This window comes from Xiphophorus hellerii, chromosome 22 (genome assembly GCF_003331165.1).
Source record: "Xiphophorus hellerii strain 12219 chromosome 22, Xiphophorus_hellerii-4.1, whole genome shotgun sequence".
NCBI classification, from domain to species: Eukaryota; Metazoa; Chordata; class Actinopteri; order Cyprinodontiformes; family Poeciliidae; genus Xiphophorus; species Xiphophorus hellerii.
Genome location: NC_045693.1, coordinates 1700781 through 1727029, shown reverse-complemented (window position 1 = coordinate 1727029; position 26249 = coordinate 1700781). Strand labels below are relative to the sequence as shown.

The following is a 26249-nucleotide window of genomic DNA, read 5'->3' as shown; positions in this document are numbered from 1 at the left end:
GCCCAGAACCTCTGATGCCAACGTCTTCCTCACTGCGGTCAGTAGAAACGGCTCCGTTCGTCACGGTGTGATGGGCCATGCTTCCTCTGAACGGTTCTGGTTCCACTGGGATGAGTCCAGACCTCACTGCGCTCCAGAGCAACACAAACCGGGTCAGCCTGATGCAGGTCAAAGTTCATTTACAAACCCACCTCTGATCTGCAGGGAGAAAAACTCCCTGCTCAGCAGGAAGATTTTTATTTTATTTTATTTTATTTTAACTGTCATCAAGACACAAATATTACCAGGCAAAAAAAAATCATAAAATTATAAAATAAAAGTCGTTTTAATGAAAGGAAAAAAAACTTCACCAGTTATCAGGGTCTGATGTGAGAATAATTTGATTCTGACGTATAAAAAGATGAATTATCTCCATATTTGTGAAACTAATACCAAAATAATCATCATTCCTCATTTTAATTTTTATTATATTTCATGGAGGAAATCTCACAGAAAGTCTCACCTTCCTCTGGTAATATTAAACTTTATTATCAGTTATTATGACTTTATTCTGCAACTTTATTTTTGCATTATGATTTTATTCTCGCTTTTATTTCTATTCTCGTACTATTACAGCTTTTTGACTTTATTTTTATATTATTATTACTTTATTCTCTAAATGGAAACAACAAAAAACTAATTTTCTTGGCCTGCCATGTTCTAGGTTTCACTGTAGATGTTGGAAAAAATCCAGATTTTTTCCAGAAGCAATAAACAATATTATTAATTTGAAGAAGAATATTATTGCTACAAAATAACAACTTTGCTACTGGATGATTAAATGCTGTATAATCTGAACAGCTTTATCACTGAGATTAGATTATGTGTAATTAATCCCAGAGAAAAGAAAATCAAACTATTTTAATCAGTTTCAATTATAAAAGCCTTTTTTTAAAGGATCATTTCTACCTGTTGTCGACACTAAGAGTGAAAAGGAGTCAAGTAGATTGACCATATTATATCTGCCGCTCTCCTGCTTTCCTCCGTTTCTCATCTGCACTCTGTGACCTTTAACCTTTGGGTAATGCCATTAGTGTCCAGTGGGAGCATCTGCTGCCCTGAGATGCCGTCCAACTGGTTCAATGTTGCACCAGCATGAAAAATACAATTTAAAGCTCTTGGAATATATAAGCCAATAATTAATGCTCTCTGAACCGTCCTTCGCTTTATGAACGCTACGCTCACTGACGTTGCCATGACGATATCAGCGATACTCTGAGCAGGCCTACCTACTGCAGATTAAAAGCCGACTGAGCGCTAAAGGTCCGGTTAGTTGTGGTTCTTTAAACCAATCAGTTCAACAGAAAAGTAAAGCTTGTAACAATAAACCAGATTTAGTACAAATGGAGCGGAATAATTCCTGGAAAGATCGTTTTTCTGCTGCCGCGGCTTAGATGGAGCTGGAGAAATCTGCTGCTGAGCCACTGGGAGACCATCAGGACGCAACGTTAAACACACACACACACACACACACACACACACTGGGGCTTTATGGGACTCAAGTCAAGCTGAAAAGCAGATTTCCACCTGATTGCCACTCCTTCAAACCCTGGGGTCAGAGGTCACCTCTTAGGATCAAACGTCTTCTTATGGACAAACAGTCAGCGACTGAAGCAGCTGAACGGGCCGGTGTGTTTGTTTCTTGGTGACCCGGTCCGTTCTCTGAGATTTTATCTCACTCTTTGGGTTTTATTAAAGTTTAACCTCAGCATTCTGTACCAGGCCCGGTTCTGGAGAGTCTCGGTATAAAACACTGACATCGTTATAAATGAAACATGCACTGGGTTCTCCCAGTGTATCATCAGCCTGGCGGGCCACCAGGCTTTACTCGACCCCCACCAGGCTGAGCATTACTCATTTATTATAAGTTCATTTATCCAGCAGCAAAGACAGAAAAAGAAACGGAAACTTCAGCTAATAAAGAGGCAAATCATTGATAAAGATGAAACATCTGAAGTACAAAAATTATTTTTATTTTCTTTTTATGTTTACCTTTTTGAAGACTTTATAGTTGGTGTTTGGGTATTGTTATTGCCTTCCAGTAACACATAATTACCTGGTGATATTTTCACATTTCCTGTCAACTAAACATTTTTGAACTCAAAAACAAAAACCTGGTGGAAACACCGAGCGCTGCTACGACCAGGCTTAGCAAGTCTTCTGGGGAAACCCTGAACATGTGTGTTACCACAATGCCAAGAAGGAAAGACATCAGCAATGAGCTCACATTACCTAATTGATTCTGTCCATCAGTGAAGTAAATCAAAGAAAGTGGAATATCAGCTCTAAGAGCTTCAACCTGCAGAGTGAACTCACCCGAATGAGTAGACCTGACTGGGCTTCTTCATCGTCACCCAGGAGCTGATGAGACAGGTGATCAAACTGCAGGTGAGAGGAGGAAGAGCAGACGGAGCGAGAGGAGAGGAAGGGTGATGGCAGGGAAAGAGGAGAACAGGTGATTGATGGAGGGGTGGAAGGCCAGAGATGAGAGGAGAGCGGATGAGAAGAGTCAGTGAGCGACAAGTGGAGAAGAATCACAGAACCAACCCGCAGGGTCGGCCAAGGGTCACCTCTGACCCAAACCCACGTTAATGACCCGGGTACTCACCTGAACAGGTCGAAGATGGTGAGATATGTGTAGGCAGTTAAAGCTGTAAAGACAAGAAAACACAGAAACAGTGAAAACCTCAGAGTTTTTAACACTGATGGTGAATCGTGGATCAAATCAGTAGCAGAAACTTTTACCTGACATTTCTATAACACCACAGCATCATCTGTAAGACTGAAGCTGCTCTTTTATGAGTCTGTATTGATCCTCATCCCTTCACTAGAAAAAACTCCATCATGGCTCAAAACCAAACTCTGGTTTAAATGGTGATTCCTTCTTTCACAGAACCAGGGATGGTTGTGTAGCTTCAGTGAAACCATCGTTTAAATCTGATGTTTGTGTCGCAGTGGATCTCTGATCCTGGTGGCAGTTATGGACCGCTGCTGGGCACAAACAGATGAACTCTACAAATACTTGAGACTCCCTCTGAAATAATTTATAACTGCCTTTTTAATAGTTCAAACACCAAATATATCCTAGCATGCAGAATGGAAACCATCTTAGCACTACCACAGAAGCCAACATTTGCAGTCTTCCTTATCTCTACGCTCTGCGATCCAGACACTCAGCAGAAAGGACAATGATTGCCACTCCTGGATTTGAAAACAACAACCAACAGTGTCAAGTATAATTGCATCTAGATAAGTTGGCTTCCCAAGCTGCATTTTCTTTCTTGTGATAAAAGAGATAAATAATAGAGATGCTGAGTGGTCTGGGGAGAAAGTTGGAGCCGAGGTTGAGATGGGTTGGATGTGTGCAGAGGAGGAACTGAAGATGCTGCGAGGCAAAGAGGGCTGAGGGATGCAGACGCCAAGGCTTGGAAGGAACCTTAGGAAATGGGATCATCTTTAAGGTTTATGTCTTTCAGACCACATCAGTGCCCAGGATTTATTTGCCAGGTTAGCAGAACCAAACTATGGTTGTACTGACGGGCCACAGCTGCTCAGGCGATACCCAATGAGTCTGGAAACTGGATCAGTTTTATCTGAGTCAGTTAGTAGAAAGCAGCCAGTGCAGCAGGAAAGCTGGTGGTTCAGTAAGTTAGTGAGTAAACCAGAAACTAATCAGTCTGTTAACCAACCAAACAACGAGACCAGCTTGGCTTAAATACAGCAAACCTGCCCGTCCATCTGTCAATCTTTCAGCCCGTCTGTCTGCCGAAACGTCCGTCTTCCGGCCTGTCAGCTTTCTGTAATCAGGCTGTGCCGTGGGGGAAGAGGAGGCAGGATTAGAGCGGCTTTGTGCTGAGAGGAACATTTTGTTTCCCCACTAAAAGAGTCCATGTTGGCCAACCTGACGCCCTGTAATCCTCCTGACAGAGAGGCCCGCGGCAAAGACCCGCAGAGACTGACAGAGGGGGGCGGAGAGCGGCAGAGCGACAGGCTGGGAGGGAGACAGATGGATGGAAACATCAAGGCAGATAGACGGCACAGAGAGAGAGAAGTGAGAAGGCAGGAGACAGGATGATGGACAGACTGACAGAGGAGAGGTGAATGAGTGAGAAAGAGTGTGAGAGTCTGGGCAACTGATGAAGAGGAGCGGCAGAGTGGAGGAAGGAGACGAGAAGAACGGAGCAAACTGATACAAAACCGATAAAAACAGCTTCAGAGCTGCAGAACCAGGCACCATCGATGAGCCTGAACCACAGCTAATTGACCCGTTACCATGGTAACAGCCGTTGAGTTGAACCCAACTTTCAAACCAACATCAAGGATTTCCTCCAGAACCAGAGTAACTGACGGAGCTCTACAGGGTTCGGTCCAGTTCATCTTATAAATCCTTAACCAGGATGGGATGAATTCCCATAAAACTCACCTAAACGCTTCAATAATCAACCAATAAGGACCACAGGCAGGTAAACGTTACAGGAAACCCAGATTATTACTGGAAATGGAAAAATGATTAAATTCTGGAGGTGTTGGCAGGATTCAGGCCATCGGCCCGAACACATTTCTTTTGTCTGAAACTTTTAAAACTGGTTTCAACCAAAAAACATATGAAAAAATCCAAATATCGAAACAATGTAATGACATCAGAAACTCTGAGGGACAATATTCAGTTTATGATAAATCAGTTTCCATCCAATTATTATGAACATTCTGAGTAAACTTTAAGATGTCGCATAAAACAAAGGAAGAAAAATAAAATGTGAATTTGTGATTTTTACTTGCTGGGTGCGAATCAACCAGGGAAGTAAGTGTAGTTTTATCAGAAGCTGTGCATGGCTGTAATAATCCAGATGCAGATGGAGAACACGTCTCAAAACGCTCCTAAAACTTTTAGATGAATCCTTTTCCCAAGACGTGTCTAAAGGCCGTCAGACTCTGGTCCAAACTGACTCGGCGAACATCAATAACCTGCTAATGAATTTTCACACGTTACATGGCTGACTTTCTGCCTTTACGCGGCTATTGTGGTCATATTCTGTGGTTTGATAATCTGAGAATTTGTCAGGAGAAAAGCAAAACATCATAACTCCTGATTCACCAGGTTTCCAGATCAGAAGATCGTTTTACGTCTTCATGTTCAGTCGTCTGCTTTCGCTGCATCCGCCTGTTATTGTGATCTGCTGCAGCTCATGTCTCCACAGGGATCAATGAGGTTTGATGTCATTGTGTTGTGTTGAATTAAAAGCTGCAGACAATAAAAGCAATAATAATACAAACGCTGACATCACAGTGACCCTGAAACAGGCCGGGTCCAATCAATGGACGGGTTACAGTTTCCCCTCGCTGTGCTCGGATAGTTTTACATACAGTCTCTCTTTCTCTCTCTCTCTCTCACACACACACACACCTACACACACCCAGCCAGGCTCAGGTTCTTCATAAGACTCCAGCTTACAAACACTGACACCCAGAGGACGAGTGGAAGTGACACCAGAGCAACAAACAGCCGGCGAGACGTTCGTTATCTACAACTCACAGATGGGCAGAAAGCTAAACTGAAGACAGAGAACACACATTTTATGATGTCCACACACACACACACACACCCACCCACGCACACACACACACACACACACAATGAAAAGAAAATATGCATCAGACGATCGATGGAGAAGTTCAGTCAAACTACTCTCTAACCATCTGCTTTTCAGTCCTCACCTCTCTTATGTCCCCAAGTTTCCTTCATATCTGACTTTTTCTGAAAGATTAAACTGCTAAGAAGTGAGGTGAAAGAAGATTCGACAGAGAGAGGGAAGGAGAAAGTCAAAGGGAAGAAGGAGAAATGAAAGGAGAAGCAGGAGGATGAATATTTAATGCTGTCTGCACATGAGCAGCCCAAACATCCAGGGAAGAGTAAAGAAAAGTGGAGGACCGAAGCAGCGATCATGTGCAACAGTAACAGACGCATGAAGACTGAGCTGGACGTTTATTCACCACCTACAGACCCTCAGGCTTATTTTACCAAGATCTGTTGCTTTAAGCTAAAAGAATCAATAAGCTGCTTGAGCAACAAGGTTCATTCACAATCATTGGATGGGAAATGATTGTATTTATGGATGCACTGATATGAAAATCTGGGTCGATATCAATATTAATATTCTCGTTATGGTTGGTTATAAATATAATAGGGCCAGTACTAAAACGAATGAACTTGGATTAATTAATCACATACATTTTAACATTTATTTAGAGTCTAATGGTATTTATTGTACAGTAAATAGAGAGGAAATGGGGCAGAGAGAGAAGGAAGACATGCAGTGTATGGGTCAGGAACCGAACCCAGGACCACTGGGTTGAAGACCACAGTCTCTGCACACGGTACCAACTGATCCAGCTAGCGCCCCCTACACGTCAAAGATTTTAATGCAATAAGTTGATTTTCTGTTTGTTTTACATAGAAAAATCCCAGGCTTGAGTTTTTGTGCTGCGTTTCTGGAACGGCTGTAAATCTGAAGCAGGTTTATTTATGGGTGCTTGTGTTTATGGTTTCTGTACCTGTAAACCCGAAGGATTCATTTTGTTTTTAGATATTCTGTTGTGTTCACGTCTCTCCCTGGGTCGTTCTGCTGACGGCCCAGTTTGGCCCAAGCTTCAGCTGATGGACAGATGGACTCACATTTGGTTAAATAAAACTTTGGTGTACAGAGGAGCCTGCAAGGTGTCCGGATTCCTGTTCCAGAAAAGTAGGCCCAAACCATCAGCCCTCCACCACCATGCTGGACAGCTGGTATGAGGTGAAGGTGCTAAAATGCTTCATCTGGTTTCTTCCGTCTTCCCTTCCAACCAAAGTCTGTGCTGAGTCAATCATGAGGCCTATAGAGGCAGCAACAGATGCTTCTTTAAGGTCACTGCTGCAGCAAAATGCCACACCTCCTGATTTTACAGCAGTGCTCACACTGATGGTCATTTAATCAGCTGAATCTGATCTGGTTTGGTCTAAATGTAGCTTATTTTTGCATAAACTGATCTAAACCAGGAAGCAGCAATAATAAAGTTTTTTTATATTCTGACTAGTTCAGGGTCCGTCGTTTTATCAATCCGGTCATAAATGAAGAGGGAATCAGAAACACGGAGGGGAGGAAGTGCTAACCACAGCAAACAGAGGCTTAGTGGCATCGGTTCCGGTAAACAGTAAACTGAGACCCACAGAGCGGGCCGTGGTGTCGGGTCAGCTCTTGTGATGTGCAGATGTAAACTAAAAGCTTCTATCGAACGTCTCAACTGCTGCGGTGACGAGGATCCCCAAGGACGAGGAAGAGGAGGAGGACAGAGATGAAGAGACGCAAAGTGCTGATTGTTTAGAAAGAAACCTGAAACTGGACCTGAAGGACGGCCAGACAGAACCGAACCCACCTGACAGACTCCCTGATCCCTGCAAAGATACAACATGACGGGTCACAACAGCAAACAAGAGCTTTTCTCTACATGTTTAAAACTGAAGAACATGACTGATTAAACACACAACACACACACTGTAACCACAACACACACACACACACACACACACACACTCATCATCATGTCATCCTCAGTCGATATGAAACCGGACCGAAGCTCCAATGCCTCCATTTATGTGGTGAAACAGAGACTCTGATCTCAGGCATCTGTTGGGACACACTAACCGCCCCAACCTGCTCCACCCAATCTGCAGACCCCCTCAGCCGTGACCTATGACCCTGAAGTCCCCCTGAGCTTGTTAGGATCAATGTAACATCGTCCATTAAGACCAAAGTACTACCCAGAGTACTGGTTTGTTAAAGCAGCTCATGTTAAACAAGTGACCCTCTGTGGAGAGACTGGACTCTCCTTGGGTTTCTACTGAACCTCAGATCGTTGGTCAGACTGGTTTAACTGGTCCTTTACCTGGTCCAGAATAAACGTTAAGGTTCCCACATACTTACTTCACTCTGGAGGTACGTGTGCACTTGAGGTTGACTCAGTGCGGACGTCCACTGATACGGACATGCAAAGGTCAACTTTTACTACCATGATGCGTATTTGTACTCAGTGTCACATAAATGATCTCCTTCCATTAAAGTCATGGCTGAAATTGTGGGAAATGAAGGAATTTGTCCAGGAAATCGGTACAATCTGCAATAAAAACTCGACCATTGATGGTGAATGCAGAATCCACGTGGTTCAACGAACACGTACAGTACACTGGAGAGTATGGGAGCCTTATGGCTGTTCATCCAACTGAAAGTCCAGTAGATTCTGTTTGACTGGGGACCAAAACTGCATCATCTGCTCCACCTCCAGCTGCTGTGGTTCTCTTTCTGTCTGCACTGAGTCAAACCAACCTGTTCCCCTCCTGGCCTGTGGGGACGCTGCACCAAGAACCACTGAAGGAAACGACACAAAAACCTCTGAAGACACTGAGAGCAACTTCCTTCTTCACCCAATGGAAAGTAAAGTGGAGTGGCGCCAGACTTTGAGGATTTCTCTAACAAAAAACCACGAATTATTTCTCCCGCTAGTGTTAGACTCACATGTTTGTTTTGGTTCTATTTACCCAGAATGCCATGCGCTGTAGTCCTCTTAATGCTTTTGGTCCACTTGGTGTTCACATATACAGCACCACTTCAACCAAACTGAAACCTAGGTTCATAGTCAGACCAAAGTTTCCTGGTCTGCATCAGGTTTGATCGCTGATCCCAAACGAACCGGACTTTCTGAGCAAACGGACTGGAGTTGGAGTGAAGCAAACTTAACAGCTGGTGGGAATGCAGCCTAAATCTGTTTGTCACCAATCAGTCAAGAAAAATGCAACAAGATATTAATCAGCAGATTTTCTGCTTCTTGAGGAGATAAAATGTGTCTCAAAGGTAAAGATTTGATGTTTATTTAGTTGTCTGTCTTATTTGGAGATGTGTTCCTCTGCACACATCATCAACATCTTCAGGAGATCCAGTCCTGCCGAGCGAGAAGCAGATGTAGTGGATGTTCAGGGAGTAAGAGGAGCTGATCGCACACACACACACCCCCACAGTGTGAGTGTGTGTTGGGTGTACCGAAGGGCCCCGTGGGAAGGAAAGCTTCACCAGCTGTGTTCTGACACACAGGAACACTCAAGGCCCGAGGACAACACACACCCACATACACACACTCATAGATCACGCGTGTGCACTGAGCCGTGTCTCCATGACAAACAAACAAACTAATGGATATGCATACAAACATTGCTCCAATGCAAAACATGACTAACATGTTGGGATAAAAATTCACAGTCGTGTCCTCACCAAGAAACCACAACATGGCTTTTACTCTTACAGGAACTGTCACAAATAAGACATCATCCCTGGGTGGTACGCTCCGAGTAAAGAGGACAGGGAGGAGAAATGTAAAGCAAAGGGGGAGAGCAGAGAGGATGAGGAGGAGGTGTGTTTATCCGTCTGTGGAAGAGACACTTGACCTGGTTTCTCTGAGAAACACTCAAACCGGGAGCGTCGTTCAGAGAGAATCGTACAGCCGATCGGATGAAATATTAAAGAGACGGAGACGTGTACAACCACAGCGAAGATGGGCCGTAGAAGAACATCACCTCAGTCAGGACGCTGATCCTGTCGAAAGAAATATAACGGCCGTTGCTTTGCTCTGGTCAGTAGGAAGGAATCATGCTGCGGGCCAGCAGCAAGCGGGGGTCTCAGCCATTAAAAGTGGGCCGGTGTGGGTTTCTTGATGCTGGTCAGGCAGCGCTGTTGTTGCACTGCTGCTGAAACACAATCTGGTGATGATTCTACAGAACCTCCTGAGCGAGCGCGGCTCCTCTTGGATCAAATTGTGCAGCGGACGACCGGATCGGTTTCCAGCCTTAACAAAGTAAAGGCATCAGCTGTTTTACCCGCCAAACTAAATACACACACAGCTGAATTTAAGTCCAGCTTCACTGAACACACAATCAGAACACTTTAACGAAACCCAACTCCGTCCATTTTTGGTCCCATTACCATTACGCTCACAGTTCCTGCCTCTGCCAGGGAACGTTTTCCGTGTCACACAAACAACTCAAAAGAAAAGATGTTTTAGCAGAAAACAGGTAGCTTGTATGAAGATCGACTTGGAACAGGGAGATTTTAGTGACGCATGTGAACCGTTCGTGTTCCAGATTGGACCCAATGCACTACATTCATCTCCAAACAAATTCTAAAACTAAAAACTGAATGAACAAGTTAGAATTTATTAACCAGGTCAGCACAAAACTAGCCAACAAATAATAGAAAGACCTGAAAGTGCTGCAATGTTATACAAATATTCAGCAGACATGTTCACAAGTAAAGAAAAATATGATGTAGCTGATTCCAATCTGTGGTTCAGCCACCTGGGATGAGCCGTACTGTGGAGCCGACTGGGTCGTCAGCAGACCAGTGATCCCAAACACCCTAAACACCTCAAACTGGAAATGTTCAGCCATAACACTCAACCAGACAACACCAACCAGCGTTTCAGCGTAAAGAATCCAAACCAGCTCTCAGGCATGGTGGTGGCAGGCTGGTGGTTTGGTGGCTGCGGGACCAGGAGAGCTTGCAGTCATTGAGCCGACTATTAACTCTTTGTAGAATCAAATGTCAGAACAACTGGCCGACAGCTGAAGCTTGATGTAGTGGAGTCTTTTCTTTCTGCCAGATGCAGGATCTCCAGTAAATCCCGTCAGCGTTCCCATTTCCAAACAGGGAAAAAAAGTTGTCATCCTAGTAGCTCCCAGATTCCAAGAAGCTGAGAATTTCTAAGCATGGTTTAGTCAGTACAGCACAATATACTGCAGGACAAACTTTATCCCAGTCATGCTTGCTGTGATGACATTGCAAAAGACTGCTTTGATGTGAGTTTTGGAGGGTTGTTATACTTCAAACCTAAGGAATAAACACCCAACAAGCCAGTAATGTGGCAGACATGTTGAATGGACCCATTATCCTCAAAGTGCAGAACCTGGTTATGGCACTAACGATCAGGAGGAGCGATGATCATCTTGAAGGTTATGAATATTTGAATCATACCAACATCAGACCTAGTTTGGTCCAAAAGCAAACATTTCTAGGCGGTACCAGTTACTGGCTCCTTAGAACCCAGGATGGGGAATTTTTAGGGTCTGGATGAAAAACAGCTTGAAAATTTCTCGGCTCAACAGTCTTACCGCCTCCTATAGAGCATACTGGGACATTATTCCTATATGTGTGTGTGCCTGTGTGTGTGTTTATTTCCATACATGCTAAGCCTGAAGTCATAAGCTAATGGGTCCAGAATGTGGGCTTGTTTTCCAGCGCGGTATGTACATATGAGGCTTTGTGTGAGTCAGTTGCTGCAGATCACAGCATTAGTCTTGCAGCCGGAGGTCAGTGGGGGCGAGGGTACAGCGCAGAGTGGGGGATTGACTCCAACATGGCTTCTTTTATAAAGTACAAAGTATTAGATGATGTTTCAGGAGCAGAGCCAGAAACGGTCCGCTTAAACGACAAGACGTAAACAGAACCAGAGCTTAAAGAAGCACACAGCGGCAACACCTGTTCAAAGCTCAGCTAAGCTGCTAGAGGAGTGCAAAGTCATGGTTGGTTCTGTTTAATAAGATTAAACCAGAACCTGCTGTTAACCCATGAGGTCAGGAGCATCTGCTTGTCCATTCAGGTTCGATCTGCAGTGATGAGATGAACTGTGGAGCCTTATAAACCAAACCTTTACAGACACCTGCTCTGTGTCTGGACCCAAACCCGCCTGTAATCCACAGCTCCAGGTTTGGACCAAACCAAGCACAGCATAGTAGCTGTTGAGCACGGCGGAGGAGGGTGATGATTTGGGCTAGTTTTTGCAGGCATGTGATCAGGATCTCCTCTGTATCTTCTGAATAATGTATTCCTGGGTACCGATGTCTGGTCCAGGTTCTGACTGATGGTGCTTCATCCTCACCTTCTCAGTGCTCAGAGGTGACCCGGTTTCTTTCTGACCACAGGTGATCGGTGGGCTTCAGACCTGGGGAGCTTCCAAACATTCAAAGATCTGATATTTAACCCAGTTGTTTCCTTTGAGTCTTGTGACGTGTTGCACATTTGATTTCTTAGATCATCACCAAACTGTTCCTGGATAGCTGGACGATGTTCCTGCTGGGTTTTGATCCAATTTTTTATCCATGACTGTCCTTGGGTGGCACTGGGGCAAAGTCTCTCGGATCAGAAGCAACCAGATTCATGGATGAGCATCTTCATAGCATTTTCTTCTTCAGGTATTCATCAGGAATCATCAGAGTGAAGAAATCTTTCTGGACGTATTCTGCTGTCCTAGCAGGAGTTCAGTCTGTAGTTTATCTCGGACAGAAGACGCTTCATTGCAGCCCCTCTACTCCGAAACCCATCAGTGTTGGAAAAACTCTGTCTTGGAAATCCTAAAAAATTATTCTATGCAGGTCAATGGATTTCTGAAGAACCAGAAAAAAGTCTTTACCTCCAAACATTTCCGTCATGTGTGGCGGTTTGATGCCAACTGATGATGGAGCTAAGATGGTGTTCTCCATCACTCTGCCACTTTTTCAATCTGCTACTGACGGCGTTTTCCCAGCTGACGGTCCGGTAGACGAAATTTGATTGGGGACCAAAGTTGCAACATTCATTCTAATTCCAGCAGCTTTGGTTCTGTTTCTCACTGAACCGCGCCAGAGTTCACTTCTCCCCAAACGATCCAGATTTTCTATACAAACGGACTGAGTTGGAATAAAGCAGACTGAACATGACTGGTGTGAACGAACCCTTAGATTGACACCTGAAGCTTTCAGAACCAGTGTTTGCATCACGACAGTGTGAAGGTCAACTGCTCTGAGAGCTGGACTGTCAAGTCACGAGAAACCGTGTCAGTGTGTGAATCGCTGCTTCGCTTTATAAATCTGCTTAGAAAACCCATGTAAACACTGTCGGTTCCACCCACCGTCACTGAGAGGAGTGGAAACTCCAATCTGTTGCTGCTGGGTTTTTCTAAGTAACGAACACAGAAGGGAAATGACATTAGGAACAGTGAGTACGGATAAGCAGCGCTCCGATTATCTCTTTCGACAGCCTCCGTGGTCCGCCGAGCCAAGCCCCCCGTCCCGTAAAGGATGCATCAAGTCTACACGGTTTGCAGAGCGTCTGTTAAGCCGTTAGTCATGGGCTAATGAGGCCAAAGAGTGTGTGTTTCTATATAAGCAGGGCTGCATGCATGGCGCTCTGAGCGCATCAGAGGAGCAGTTGCTCTGGAGCATGGCATTAGACTTGCAAAGGGGAGGTCAGAGAGGACGTTAGTGTGAGTGTGAAAGAGAGAAACCCAGCGAATGTGTGTCTCTCTGTAGGGACGGACTTCTGCTTCATTTAAACTACAGGCGGAAATTCACTGGAGGCGCTGGATGTGCGCGTTCGAACGCTCCCAACAGACCTGCATGCATCGAGGAAAAAACAACAAACTGCAGCAAATTACTAGAAAAGATTTCTGAACCGACTAATAACTGCTAAATTAGACACAGAGCTAATTCTACCAGATGTGCATTTCATTTGGCTAACAGAGGAGAAGACTCGTTTAGCCCCATCTGGAAAGGCCTGCCCTCATTTCAAAGATTAACCTTAAAAGGTCACAGAAAAGAAAAACATCAAGACGAGGTGGTGAGCTGTAGGAAATATCTCATGTTTCACAAACCAACTGTAAAAAAAGCTTCTAGCTATAAACAGCAGCAAGAGAACAAAATCAGTCAGAAATCAATTCACTGATTGATTCCTGAACCCAACAAACCAGTTCAGGAAAACTTTTCAGACCTCACCACATCTCATGTTTGAATGGAAACATTCCCAATCCGGAGAAAATTCCAGCTCAACTGTAGGAAACCTTCAGTTTCTGTGCCGGTTCTGAGTCGGACCGGTTCCGACATTATCCTCTGGTCTGTTCAGGTTTTCTATCTGTTCAGCTCAAACTAATCAAAGGTTTAAATGAGTCCAAGCACCTAAACCTCAGATGGAAGAAGAAACTACAAAAATGGCTCCACTGTTGTAGTTTCTGGCAGCAGGGTTGGTTTTTCATTATCTTCTCATTTTCTCCTATTTCAGGTATAAATCTGAACCTTTAAAGCTCCTGTCACCCAAACTCCAGCTTGAATATGGATGGGAGGTGGAGATTTATCAGAAAAAATATTTTCTCCACAGTAGATAACCTGAAACAACCTTCACAACAAAACGATTAAAATACTGAGTGATGCAATAAGGACAAAGATAATCTCTTTATTCTAGTGTTAATAAAATCTTCCTGTGGTGAAAACATCTCTTCTCTCTCAGGTCAGATTTATTTTTACTGGTTAAACATATTTAGAAGTTATTCAACATATTTATCATGGAAAAAACCCAGAATTTAGTTACATAAAAGGTAAAAATTGTCTATGAATTCATGACAAACTGTAAGAGTAGCAAAAACAAGGAAGGAATAATTAGACAATAGAAAAGGAACTAAAGTATTTTTCATAGTTTTTCTAAAATTACAAACTTGGAAAAAACTGGAATCAAACTAAATTTTCCAGGAATCAGCAGTGACTTCAGTCGGACAGGAAACCGGAAAAATGCCAGGAAAACCAGGAACCAAAACCAAAACCAGGAAAAACAGAAAACCTTCTGTGTTCTGACAGGAGCAATAATAATAATAATAATAATAATAACGACGACTGGTAGCTCCGCCCTCTGTACCATATAAAGTATAATTATACTTTTAGGGTATTTTCATCATATTTAGTCAAAGTCTAATAAAACTAAGAGCAGAGGAAAATCCGTATCGTTTTGTTGTTTCATTCACTGATCATCTGGAAAATCTGAGTTTCATTAACAATGAGGAGGAAATAAATTGATATAAAATAAATAAATAGAGACCAAGCAGAAATTAAACAGTTCAGTTTTCATCTAAACAGTTAAAAGCTTCATCAGAGTGTGTGTGTGTGTGTGTGTGTGTGTGGGTGTGTGTGGGTGTGTGTGTGTGTGTGTGTGCGGGTGGGTGTGTGTGTGTGTGTGTGTGTGTGTCCAGGTAACGCAGGTAGAACAGAAGCATCCTGAAGCCGTCTCATCCATCCTGAGTATCGACAGCGGTGTCTCCTTCTCCCAGCCGTTCGATCCCCGGTTCTCCACTTCCTGCGAGCGCGACACCCGACGCCGCCCCGCCAGCGTCTGTCTGCGTGTTTTTCTGCAGTATCTGCAGCGTGCAGGGATCGGGTGGCACGCTGTTCTCTTCGTGGCAGCGTTTTTCCAGAGCGGCGCGGTCCCTGAGCGGGTCTCGGGTTGGTGGCCGAGCATAAACACGAGGTCTGGCTGCAGCAGGCCGTGATCTCAGACAGGCGGCAGCGATAGCCGCATGTTTACAGCTCAGCCACCCTCTGATGCACACAAACACACCAGACCACCAACACAACACTTCTCACTGCCTTTCACTTCATAACTGTCGAGTTTTTCATCTCGGAGGAGGCAGATAAAATGTTGAGGGGATTTTCAGACACTTTGAAACCAAGATAATTATTGATCAGCTGCTTTGGCTGCAGAATTAAACACTGAAAAACTATCACTGAACAACAAAGTTACAACGCCCCCTAAAGGCACGGAGAGTTTACAGAGAGTTTACATTCACGCAGCAGATCTTCATCCTCAGTTCAGATCTTTTTGTTCCTGTTCCTGTCTGATTGAATGTGACTGCAGTCAGACTTCTGAGCGAACGGTTTACGCCCCCAAAGCGACCCGCATGCGCAGAAGAAGAACGTAGCTGCTTCCCAGCAGCGCTCCGTTTACAGCAGTAAAGATGGCCGCCGCAGCGGTAAAGATGGCCGCCATCTCGGGTGAATTTTAAAGATGTTGAGAGTGACAGCACGGTCAGCAGACGAAGGAAGCTTTTAAACAAGAAGCTAACTGCTAACAGCAAAGGCCTTTAGTGGAGCATTGGCTTCAGCTTCTGACCCGGTTCTGACCCGGTTCTGTTTGGATGCTGGGCCAGGAGTGGTCGGTCGGGATGTGATGCGTTCACTGACTCAGACTGCTTTCATCACTTCATTATTATCATTTCCAAACATTGATTATGTCCAGATTTATCGTCCAGATTCTTCTGCTGCAGAATTATGACGCAAAAGTTGGAAGAAATTAAATTTGTTAAAAAGGTTTAAATAACATTTACTGTTCACCTTCCAGTTTATGAATCCGCTCTAATTTAAGCTGAACTATTTTATTTCCCAGTAAAACATGGAATAGTTCAATAAGTGTGAAAACTTTCTGCAAGACTAAAGTGGAGAGGGAACCGACGAGCGAGAGACGTCTGGGATTCTGAACCTGTTCGTTCTGATGTTCTAATGTGTTAATGTTTTAGTGCTTTGGTGTTCTGATGTTTTGGTGTTCCTGTTCTGATGTTTTGGTGTTCATGTTCTGATGTTTTGGTGTTCATGTTCTGACGTTCTGGTGTTCATGTTCTGATGTTTTGGTGTTCATGTTCTGACGTTCTGGTGTTCATGTTCTGATGTGTTAATGTTTTAGTGTTTTGGTGTTTGTGTTCTGATGTTTTGGTGTTCGTGTTCTGATGTTTTGGTGTTCGTGTTCTGATGTTTTGGTGTTTGTGTTCTGACGTTTTGGTGTTTGTGTTCTGATGTTTTGGTGTTCGTGTTCTGACGTTTTGGTGTTCTGACGTTTTGGTGTTCATGTTCTGACGTTTTGGTGTTCCTGTTCTGATGTTTTGGTGTTCGTGTTCTGATGTTTTGGTGTTTGTGTTCTGATGTTTTGGTGTTTGTGTTCTGATGTTTTGGTGTTCCTGTTCTGATGTTTTGGTGTTCGTGTTCTCCATCGATGTAACGGATCTTTTCTTCAGATCATAGAAGGTAAAAAGAGCTGCTGCCTCCGTCTAACTGAGTCGACCAGAACAGCAGCAACGTTTCCCCGCTGAGAGGTAGAAGGATCGGTCCGGACCCCGCAGTGAGGCGACGGCGCCCTGAGACCCGTTCACAGTGTGTGTTTACAGCTGCACACACACACACACACACACACACATCTAGATGTGAGGCTGTCAATCTGTGTTTACTGTGTGTGGACAGGTTTCTGCGCCGGTTAACGTCTCAAAGAGGACGATTCTGTCAGAGCCGGTATGTCAGACGGCCTGCGTCTGTCTGCTGGTCGCTGTACAGTGGATCAGTGTGGGTCAGTGTGGGTCTGTGTGGGTCTGTGTGGGTCTGTGTGGGTCGCTGTGCTCACCCATGCTGTTGGTGGAGCTGCACCACAGCAGCAGACAGCCGGTGCACAGCAGGTTGAGCGCTCCGAACAGCAGGATCCTCCACGACTGAAAATGACAGAAAACAAACAGAAGAAATGAGAAACATGAGGAGCAAAACTTCAGCCTGTTGGACCCAGAAAACAACAAGATTTAACTCAATCTTAACTGAAAACATACAATTAGACGTCAAAACGTTTGTTAAAACTATTCAAAGTTAACATTTTCAACCTTGAAAATTTTAAATGATACACAATATGGAGCAAAAAGAAGAAATTTTTCCTTCTGTTAGACGAGTTAGTTTTATTTTAGTACCTGTTGAATTTATTTTGAAAATCTAATACCAGGAAATGTAGGTCACCAGTTGCCATGGTGATTCCTGTTTATCCAGTGGAGCCCACAGCATCACTGTTTTATTAAAACTCAAAGTTTAAAAGGACTCCTGCATGTGTAAAGTGTCTATATCGAGATTAAAATATGAGCTTTTCTAAACCAAAAAGTGTTTTAAAACTCGACATAAAAAAATGTAAAAACAACTTCAGAGCTTTTCAACGGTTTGGTTAAAAATCTGTTTTAAAATGTTTTTCTATTGGATTCAGTTTTTTGTAATCGGGCGGCGCAGTGAACAACAGGACACGATAAAAACAAATCAAATGTTTTGCATGAAGGTTTTGAGCCTCATGCTGATTTCCAGTCTGGTCTGTTTTGGACCTCCATGGAGAACAGAGTATTTAAGGGTTCTGGTCCAGATGGATGGCAAAGGCATCAGAATAAGTCCGTTTTAGGACGGACCGAACCGTCCTGGGAAATCCCAGCTCAGACTGGAGTAAGCCAATAATCCAGCTTCACTATCTTTACCTTCACTTTATGCAAGGAGCAGAAAACCGACGCTCCTCTTCTTCTTTTTCTCATTACTAATTTTCCATTTCAGAACCAAAGATTTAGTTTTTATAACGAGGAGATAAAAGTTTTATTTTCAGTCAGATTCAAACATCAAACCCTTAAAACGAGAATTAATTTGTTTTTAGCAGGACAGATGGTGATTATCACGCAGCATTCAGATCCATTCAACTGCAGTTTTATAAAGAACCTCAGTAGAACCAGCGGTTCTGGTCAGAGCTGCAGGTTAGACACGGTCCGGTCCGGTCCGGTCGGTCTCTCTCAGCAGGTCTAGGTGAATCCTGACTGAAGGAGAGGTGAGTGTGTGTCTGAACATGTCGGCTGCGCTCTGACTCAGTTCATGGCTGCTGCAGCGGCTGCAGCAACAGCAGTAGCTGCAGCCCAGGGGAAGGTCACACTGGAAACGGCAGCAGTGCAGGAAAACATGCATCTGCAGGATCTACCGATTTACTCCGCACTCATCAGATCACTAAACCTGCAGCTGTCAGCAGCTGTAAGACCCGGAAATCTGGGATCTGGAATGAAAAACGCAGCCATGAAGCAACTCAGTGGTTTATTTAAAGACTCGGCGTTCCAGCTGGATCAGTTTAAACCTGAAATATGTTCAACCTGCAGGGCAGCCTGACAGGAAAACTGTCTCCATCCACAGACGAAGGGATAGTTCCTCCATTAACCCATCAATAAGTGGACAACAAAACAAGCCTAGTTGGTTTTTACAGAATCTAAGTCAGGTGAAGCTAAAACTGGAACCAGAGGAATTCTGGACAGAACAGACTTTAAGGACAAAGAAGGTTTTATCTTAAATTTTATATTTTTTTGTTCCTTACGGCTCAGTTTGTGCTGTTTTTAGTAAATGGACTTTTTCTTGAGTCTGTGCCACTCTGGAGCGTACCAACTGGTTCTGACTTACTTCCTGGTTTTATTTTCCTTTTTAACAGATTTTTATCTCTGATTTTGGTTTCATTTAACCTGGTTTCTTCCTTGTTTTATTTTAGTTTTTTCCTGGTTTTTATTTCTTGTTTTACTCTGATGCTCCTGATTTTATCCACACATTCTCTCTGCTTAAGCTCCAGTTTTGTCCTCATTTAACCTCACATTTCTCCAGGAGAGGGCGCCATGGTAAATTTACACTGAATCTCAGCAATCCACAGATAAACATCTCTTTAGGTCCCAGTTAGTTCATGATGAGACAATTAGAAAAAGGCTAAATAACTCAAGAAGAAACTTTTTCTTTCTACAAAGAACATGGCAGCTTCATATTCCAGGCTGCAAAGCCGAATCTGAACTGAAGTTCAGTAGCAAATGAAATCTGGTCAGATGAGAATCCAGCAGAGACGTTTGGAGAAAAACAAACTCCTCCTATTAACCGTTGGGCTTCGTTTGTAGCTACATGGAGAGGAATCTGCATTCCCACCAGCCCTGATCAGCCGCTCTAATCCAACTCCAGTCCGTCTGTCTAGAAAATCCGGTTCGGTTGGGGAGATGTGGATGTGTAACTCTGGTCCGCCAGCAAACCTCAGTTGGGTTGAAGTGAACTCTGGTTCTGTTTGAATGTGAACGCCAAGCGGACCAGAGACCGCTGCAAAAGCAGGAAGTGGACTACAGCGCAGGGCATTCTGGGTAAATACAACCAAAGCTAATGTGCTAGCCTAGAGCTAGCAGCAGAAATGGCTCCTGGTCTTCAGCCAAATACTAAAGAGAAAAATCTGACGCCTCCATTTTGTTTCCATCTGGTGAAGAAGGAAGTTGCTCTCAGTGTCTTCAGAGGTTTTTGTGTCGTTTCCTTCAGTGGTTCTTGGTGCAGCGCCCCCACAGGCCAGGAGGGGAACAGGTTGGTTTGACTCAGAACCACAGCAGCTGGAGGTGGAGCAGATGTTCTGGTTCCAGTAGAACCGGGTCGACTGGACTATTAGGTGAGAAAACAGTTGAACTCCTCCACAAACCAAAGTATCCTGTATCAACAACTGGAGAACAATCCCAAACACAGAGAATGTACCAAAGAATAATGAATAAAAAAGAAAAATCAGTATGTTGCAATGGCCTAGTCAAAGTTCAGACCTGAGTATTCAGAGGGAAACCTGAATGAAGTGATCTGATGTATTGAAGAATAACGAAGGGTTTAAAATCGATTCATGTTACAAAACATTTTTGTTAAAAGTTTCAAAATAAACCTAAAAGCCGTTTGAGTCCGAACGGTTCTGATGCTGAGCGGCAGCTAGCAGAACATCCTGCCGTCCAGCTGAAACCCGGCCCGGGTTCTGGGAGGCGGTGTTGGTTTTCCAGCAGCTGGAGGTATTTTGGTTGGAAGAGAAGACAGCGGCATCGACCTCCGATCGCCTCCTGAGGCATGAAGGTGACCCCACTTCCTGCTCTGGTTCTGGAGGCGAGCCGGGCCGGGCCGGGCCGGCGGTGCTGCTGCTAGATCTTTCTGATCGGGACGGGAACTCTGAGTCCATTCAGCACTGTTCTGCTCTGTTTGTAAAATTCAGCAGAATTTTCAATGAAAAAGCCGCAGCGAGTCGCCCTCTGTGTGTTTGTGTCAGACAGAAGAAATGGAAGAAGGGCACGGTGTGTGTGTGTATGTAGGGGTGTGTGTGTGTGTAGGGGTGTGTGTGTGTGTGTAGGGAGTGTGTGTGTGTCCTGGCCTGTCACTTTGTGTTGGACTCATAAGCGGCGGCGAGGCGAGCCGAGTGCTGTGAAATCTACAATTACTGTGGTGCGCCGTGTTATGACAGCAGCAGGCAGCGGCAGAACGGGAGACCTGCAGTGTGTGTGTGTGTGTGTGTGGGTGTGTGTGTGTGTGTGTGTGCAAACACTAAGACGACGTTCAGCCCAAAACATTATCAGCCCGCTTTCACATCCACGCCGCCCCTGGGGGCCGCTGGGTCGCCGCGGCCCGGCGCGCTGCTGCCCCCCTCTGTTTACAGGAGGAACGGCGGCGCTAACGGCAGCCTCCTCCTGATGCCAGCGTGTTGCCGTGACGACCGGCGGCGTGACTCATGAGGGAGACGGCCTTGAACCGAAACCTGAAGAGGTCCGACCCGTTTCTCCAGGGAAGCCTCGTTCCCCTGAAACAACTCGGCTTATGCAACGATCCGGTGACGGAGCACGGAACCGGATCAGAGGAGGTTCTGACCCGGAACCTGGGTTCCTGCTCGGGTTCTGTCAGCAGCAGCACAAAGCGGCTGACCTCTGACCCCGTTTTCCTCTGGTAAACGATAATATTGTCGGTGGGATCATCTCCAGTAACATAACGGTAACAATAATAATGCAAGAACTCATCCTCAAAGATCAATAAACTTTAAATTGTAACAAACATTTAACACTAAAACTGGAAGACATTTTAAATATCCAAAATCAATAAAACAACTAATAAAATTTATTCTGAAATACCAGAATCAAAACTTTTATCATCCAAGAGAAACATGATAAATCAGGAAAATGTAGATTATTCAGTTTGTTTTATCATGTGATTAATTGATTTATTGATTATTGAATCCTGGAAAAACGAACGCAGTGCTGACATCACTTCCCTGTTTCACAAACACATCCCACAATCCTCTGCTGCTTCACCATCACTAACCGCGCTTCCTTTGTTTTGTTTACACTTTTAAAAGTTGATGGAAACGACAAAATTTTAAATAATTTCCTCAATTTCACAAAAAAAGTTATTTTTTTAACTTTCTTCGTCTTCCTCCTGTGAAGAGCCCAGCTTGTCCTCAGCTTGTTGTCAGAAACACCCAGACGGTTGTTGACAGGAAAGTTGTGATCGGTTCTGATCCGTGTTGGACACGCTGTAATCCAATCCCAGGTAGGAAGACCTCCTTTAATCCACTCCGACTGGTGTGAGCTCAAAGTGGATTAATATACAATAACAGAGAGATAAACAGAAAGTCTGCGATCCTTTTATGTTTCCTGTGCTCCACTTATTTTCCTCTTTGTTTACTGGGATCAGATTCAGGTAAACTGGGAGGAAAACGCGGCAGGATGAGCCGCATCCCTTCAATCCACCATCACAACTTGTTTTTGATTTTTAATCTAAGAAATTAAAGTAACAAATCTGTCAAAAAGCCTTAAAATCCACAACAATACAAACGATGAGACCAAACCTGTGACTGAACAGTGATGCTGTCCATGCTGGGATCTCACAGGAAGGCCTGATGGTCGACTTGCTGGCTACGTTTCTATTAAATGTTTCCATGGAAATTCAGGGCAAACTTTCAAATTGTTTCTAGAAAGAAAATGTGAATTTGCTGCGTTTTCGTTTGGACTGAATCGACCAGCAGAGCCTCATTTCATCACATGGCCGTAATAAACAGGAAGTAGAGGCTGGATGCAGAAACATGGAGCAGAAACATGGAGCGTTCTCCTCTCCAAGATGGAAGATCGGATTTAGAAATCCATCAGTTTGGTGCCTCTGGTAAGGCACAGACCCACCAGAAAGCGGAAACGTTCGTTTCATCTGGATTTACTCTGCTGTTCCCAATCTCCCCTTCAGCTCTTTCACTGTTTTCAGAAAAAACAAAAACCATCTCTAATAAGTGAACGAACTGTTTAGTAAACTTAAGGAAGTTATTTTGAGTTTCCATCAACCTTTTCTGATCAAACAGAAACACAATCAGTGGAAACTCACATCTCTGATCTGCTGCTCAGCAACAAAACCCAGAGAACCGAACGGCTTCCTGGATTCACCTGCTGCATCCAGGATTCACCTGCTGCTTCCTGGATTCACCTGCTGCTTCCTGGATTCACCTGCTGCTTCCTGGATTCACCTGCTGCATCCTGGCTGCACTAAGGAGCGTCAAAACAGATCCTTCCTCCCATCACTGCTACCAACAATCTCCACCTCTTTACATCCCTGCTGGGATCTGAACAATCTTTTTTAATCTATTATCGCTTGTTGCTGTTTCTATGCAGAAATTAACTCATCCTGTGTATTTTTAAATGATCCTCCTCTTTTGCGCGTCTCTCATTATTGCTCATGTTTATTCATACTGTACTGACTTATTCTTATTTTACTGTTTTTAGCCAAAACTTGCTCTGATTATACTTGATTTTCACCACTAATCGACAGTAAATGTCATGTATTTTCCCTGAATCTCCAGTCTGGATCCAGACTTGAACATCTGCAGTTCAGAAGCTGCAGACTTTAACATCTGGCAGCAGATCCAGGGTTCAGTCAGGATTCCTGGTTCCTAGCAGGCAGTGAAAACCAAAACAATGAGAATAAAAGAGGAGTAAACATCAGCATGGTGACCGAGTGGGAAAACAGGATTAGCTGAGGTGTTCGGCTCTGCCTCCATGACTCAGATCCAGCTCCTAACAGGCTTACTGCATAACGGGATTACAGAGCAAGGATTCCCCTGATGCCTTCACCCTGAATGGAACGGGACGAAGATTAGAGGCGGAAAAACTAAAACAAAGCGCTGCCTACCCGTCTGTCCGAGGAAACCAGCCGGAACTCCTGCAGGAGCTTCCCGATCACGGATCTGTGCGTCTTCCTGAAGGGATGGATCGTCCCCTGCAGGCCGAACGGAGGACAACAAAACATGAGGAGATCAGATGTAAAATAATCACATCACACTCACTGACTACAGTTAATGTTTGAAGGATTTTCTACAACCTGAAAGCTGAATAAAACAGGTTGAGTGATTATTAATAATCAATAAATCCGTTTGATCAAACCACAGAGCAACAAGGCTACAGTCTATTTTTAAAGGCGGTATTATCTTTGGTTTTTAAGGTGGTATTATTAGGTTCAACAGGAAGGTGGAGAGACAATCATTTCAGCTAAAAGTCAAAGACTGGTCAACACTGCCACCAAGTGGTGCATCTTTGTATGACATGTGAATTAAATGCATCAACTAAAACTTTTCAGATTAATTTTCTTTAAATTCAAGAGACCAAATATTCACTTATTTCCATCTTAAAACAGATTCATCAGATCATCCCTGAACAGTCCAGACCAGAAATGTCCAAACTTTGTGAAAATTGTCAAGTTCAATTAATTCAAAAATATGATTTTTTGCTACTTTTTTTTTCTCTTTATCTACAAACTCTGCTGTGAAGTTTTCTAGACTTGGTTAGTTTCTACTTTTATCCAGAAAACAAATATAAACTGTCTCAGCTTCATTAAACAGCTCATTTAAAGTTCATTTTTCCAGCTTTAATGTGTCGTTGTGTCCTGGTCACTTTTAACTAACAGCTGCTGAATGTTTGTGGCTTTATTTACTGTTAAGTTAAAATTAAAAGAAAAATCCATTTCCATCTTGAACTGAGGCTGGAGGCTTTATGTATAAACCTTCAAAAATCCATAAATGGACAAGTTTTCAAAAGAAATGTTTACTAATCCTGATGTTTTTGTGCAGGTAGAGAGAATAAAATAACTTTATTCACTAATAATCAGTTCAGGTGAAGCAGAAAGAGTCCAGATGAAATCTCTGCATTAAACTAGTTAACAGACTGGAAATAATTAAAAGATTTTCTTCAAAACGTTACAGAAATGTTCTACTTCTGCTCAGAAGTTGGAGGAACTTTGACATTTTATTTGAGCTGTGAAAAATGTTGAAATTGAGCAGGAAGAGGAAGAAAAGGTGAGTTTTAAAACCTGTGTGTGTGTCGGTGTTTCTGGGACCTACCAGGACGGAGGCGTCGTGTTCGTGCTTCTTCCTGTGCAGAGGAACATCTGAGGAGACAAACATCTTCAGTCACCATGGAAACAGAAACAGCTGGTTCTTTACTCAGACATTAACTCAGGTTTAAAGCTGATGATGAGGAACCTTCATCAAAACGGTAAGTTTTCTACATAAATACTGAAAACTTACAAATAGTTTGTTTATAATAAATCTATATAAATCACTACTGAGAGCTTTAGAGGTCCATGACTGTCTCAGGGCTGAAACGATTAATCGGATTAATTGTGATTAATCAATAATTGAAAAAATCACCAACTAATTTAGTGATTGATTAATAACTGGAGTATAGAGACTGAAATGTTGCCTTAACAACAACACAGTCCAGCAGGTCTCAACTTTTCACAGGAAGGATTTTTGATCTTTGCTACAAATAATCAAACATTCACTAAAGGAAAAACTTTTCTGACTTTTAGGAAATAAAACGTTGATTTTGTTAGATAAAAAGAAATAAATTGTTTATTTGCCTTTTTAATGGATTTAAATATGCAAACAGACAAACAGTCTCCCAGGTTCTGGTTGCTCTGTTGCTGGAGGAGGTGCAACATAAACCGAGGTCATGGGTTTGATTCCCGGTCGGTACCAGGCTGGTTTATGGATGTGTGCTCGGTTCTGTTCCCGCTGCTGGTTCTGTTCCCGCTGCTGGTTCTGTTCCTGAGTAACCTTTCCTTCCCCACCGTCACCCAAAGCTTTGCTATAAACGGTAAAAATCATTTCACCGAATGAACGGAGATCAGGAGGAAATGGACCTGGACGTGTTGGACTGTAACCCGGATTTAATCATCTGAATGAGAAGCTGAGCGGGTCAACCCGGACCAGAACCGGACCCGGACCCAGACTGCTGAGTTTCCGATGAGCAGCAGACGGAACCTGAAGCTCCATGTTGCTGTTGAACCCAGATTTAAAGCTGACTGGATCTTCAGAACCACACAGCAGAACCAGCTGTTAGCTATTAGCACAGCTAGCATAACAAACCTGGTTCCTTGATGTTGATGACGTCCACCGACACCATATCCGGTTTATCCAGCGGAACCACCTTCCGCTCCGTCACTCCGGACGGAACCACGTCCGGCTTCGAACCGAACTTTCTGGGATAAAAATCCCCCGCAGTTTGGTAAGACAGACCCGGAGACGTGGACATCATCCCGTCCATCGCCATCTTGGACTTCCGCCTCCTCCGTCTTCTTCTTCCTGTTCGTGGAGCGCAGTGAACGCAGTTCCGGGTTTACTGCCGCCCCCTACTGGCCATTTCCTAGTAACACCTGAGTGTTTAAATTAGTCATCGATAGTAAAACAATAAATAAAAGGATTAGGATTATAACAAATTCTTACTTTAATACAGAC

At 43.8% G+C, this 26249-nt stretch overlaps 1 protein-coding gene across 1 annotated transcript in view; it reads right to left on the bottom strand.

Annotated features, from left to right (window-relative positions):
• Positions 1–26109, bottom strand: part of slc30a6 (solute carrier family 30 member 6) — a 53464-nt gene extending 27355 nt beyond the window's left edge. Inside the window, exons 1-6 of the mRNA XM_032552425.1 lie at positions 25881–26109; positions 24852–24898; positions 23648–23734; positions 17298–17382; positions 2648–2690; positions 2356–2421 (exon numbers count right to left, since the gene is read on the bottom strand). Coding sequence (XP_032408316.1) covers positions 2356–2421; positions 2648–2690; positions 17298–17382; positions 23648–23734; positions 24852–24898; positions 25881–26064 — 512 coding nt within the window. The 5' untranslated portion in view covers positions 26065–26109. The remainder of the gene's footprint in view (positions 1–2355; positions 2422–2647; positions 2691–17297; positions 17383–23647; positions 23735–24851; positions 24899–25880) is intronic.
• Positions 26110–26249: the final 140 nt, after the last annotated feature.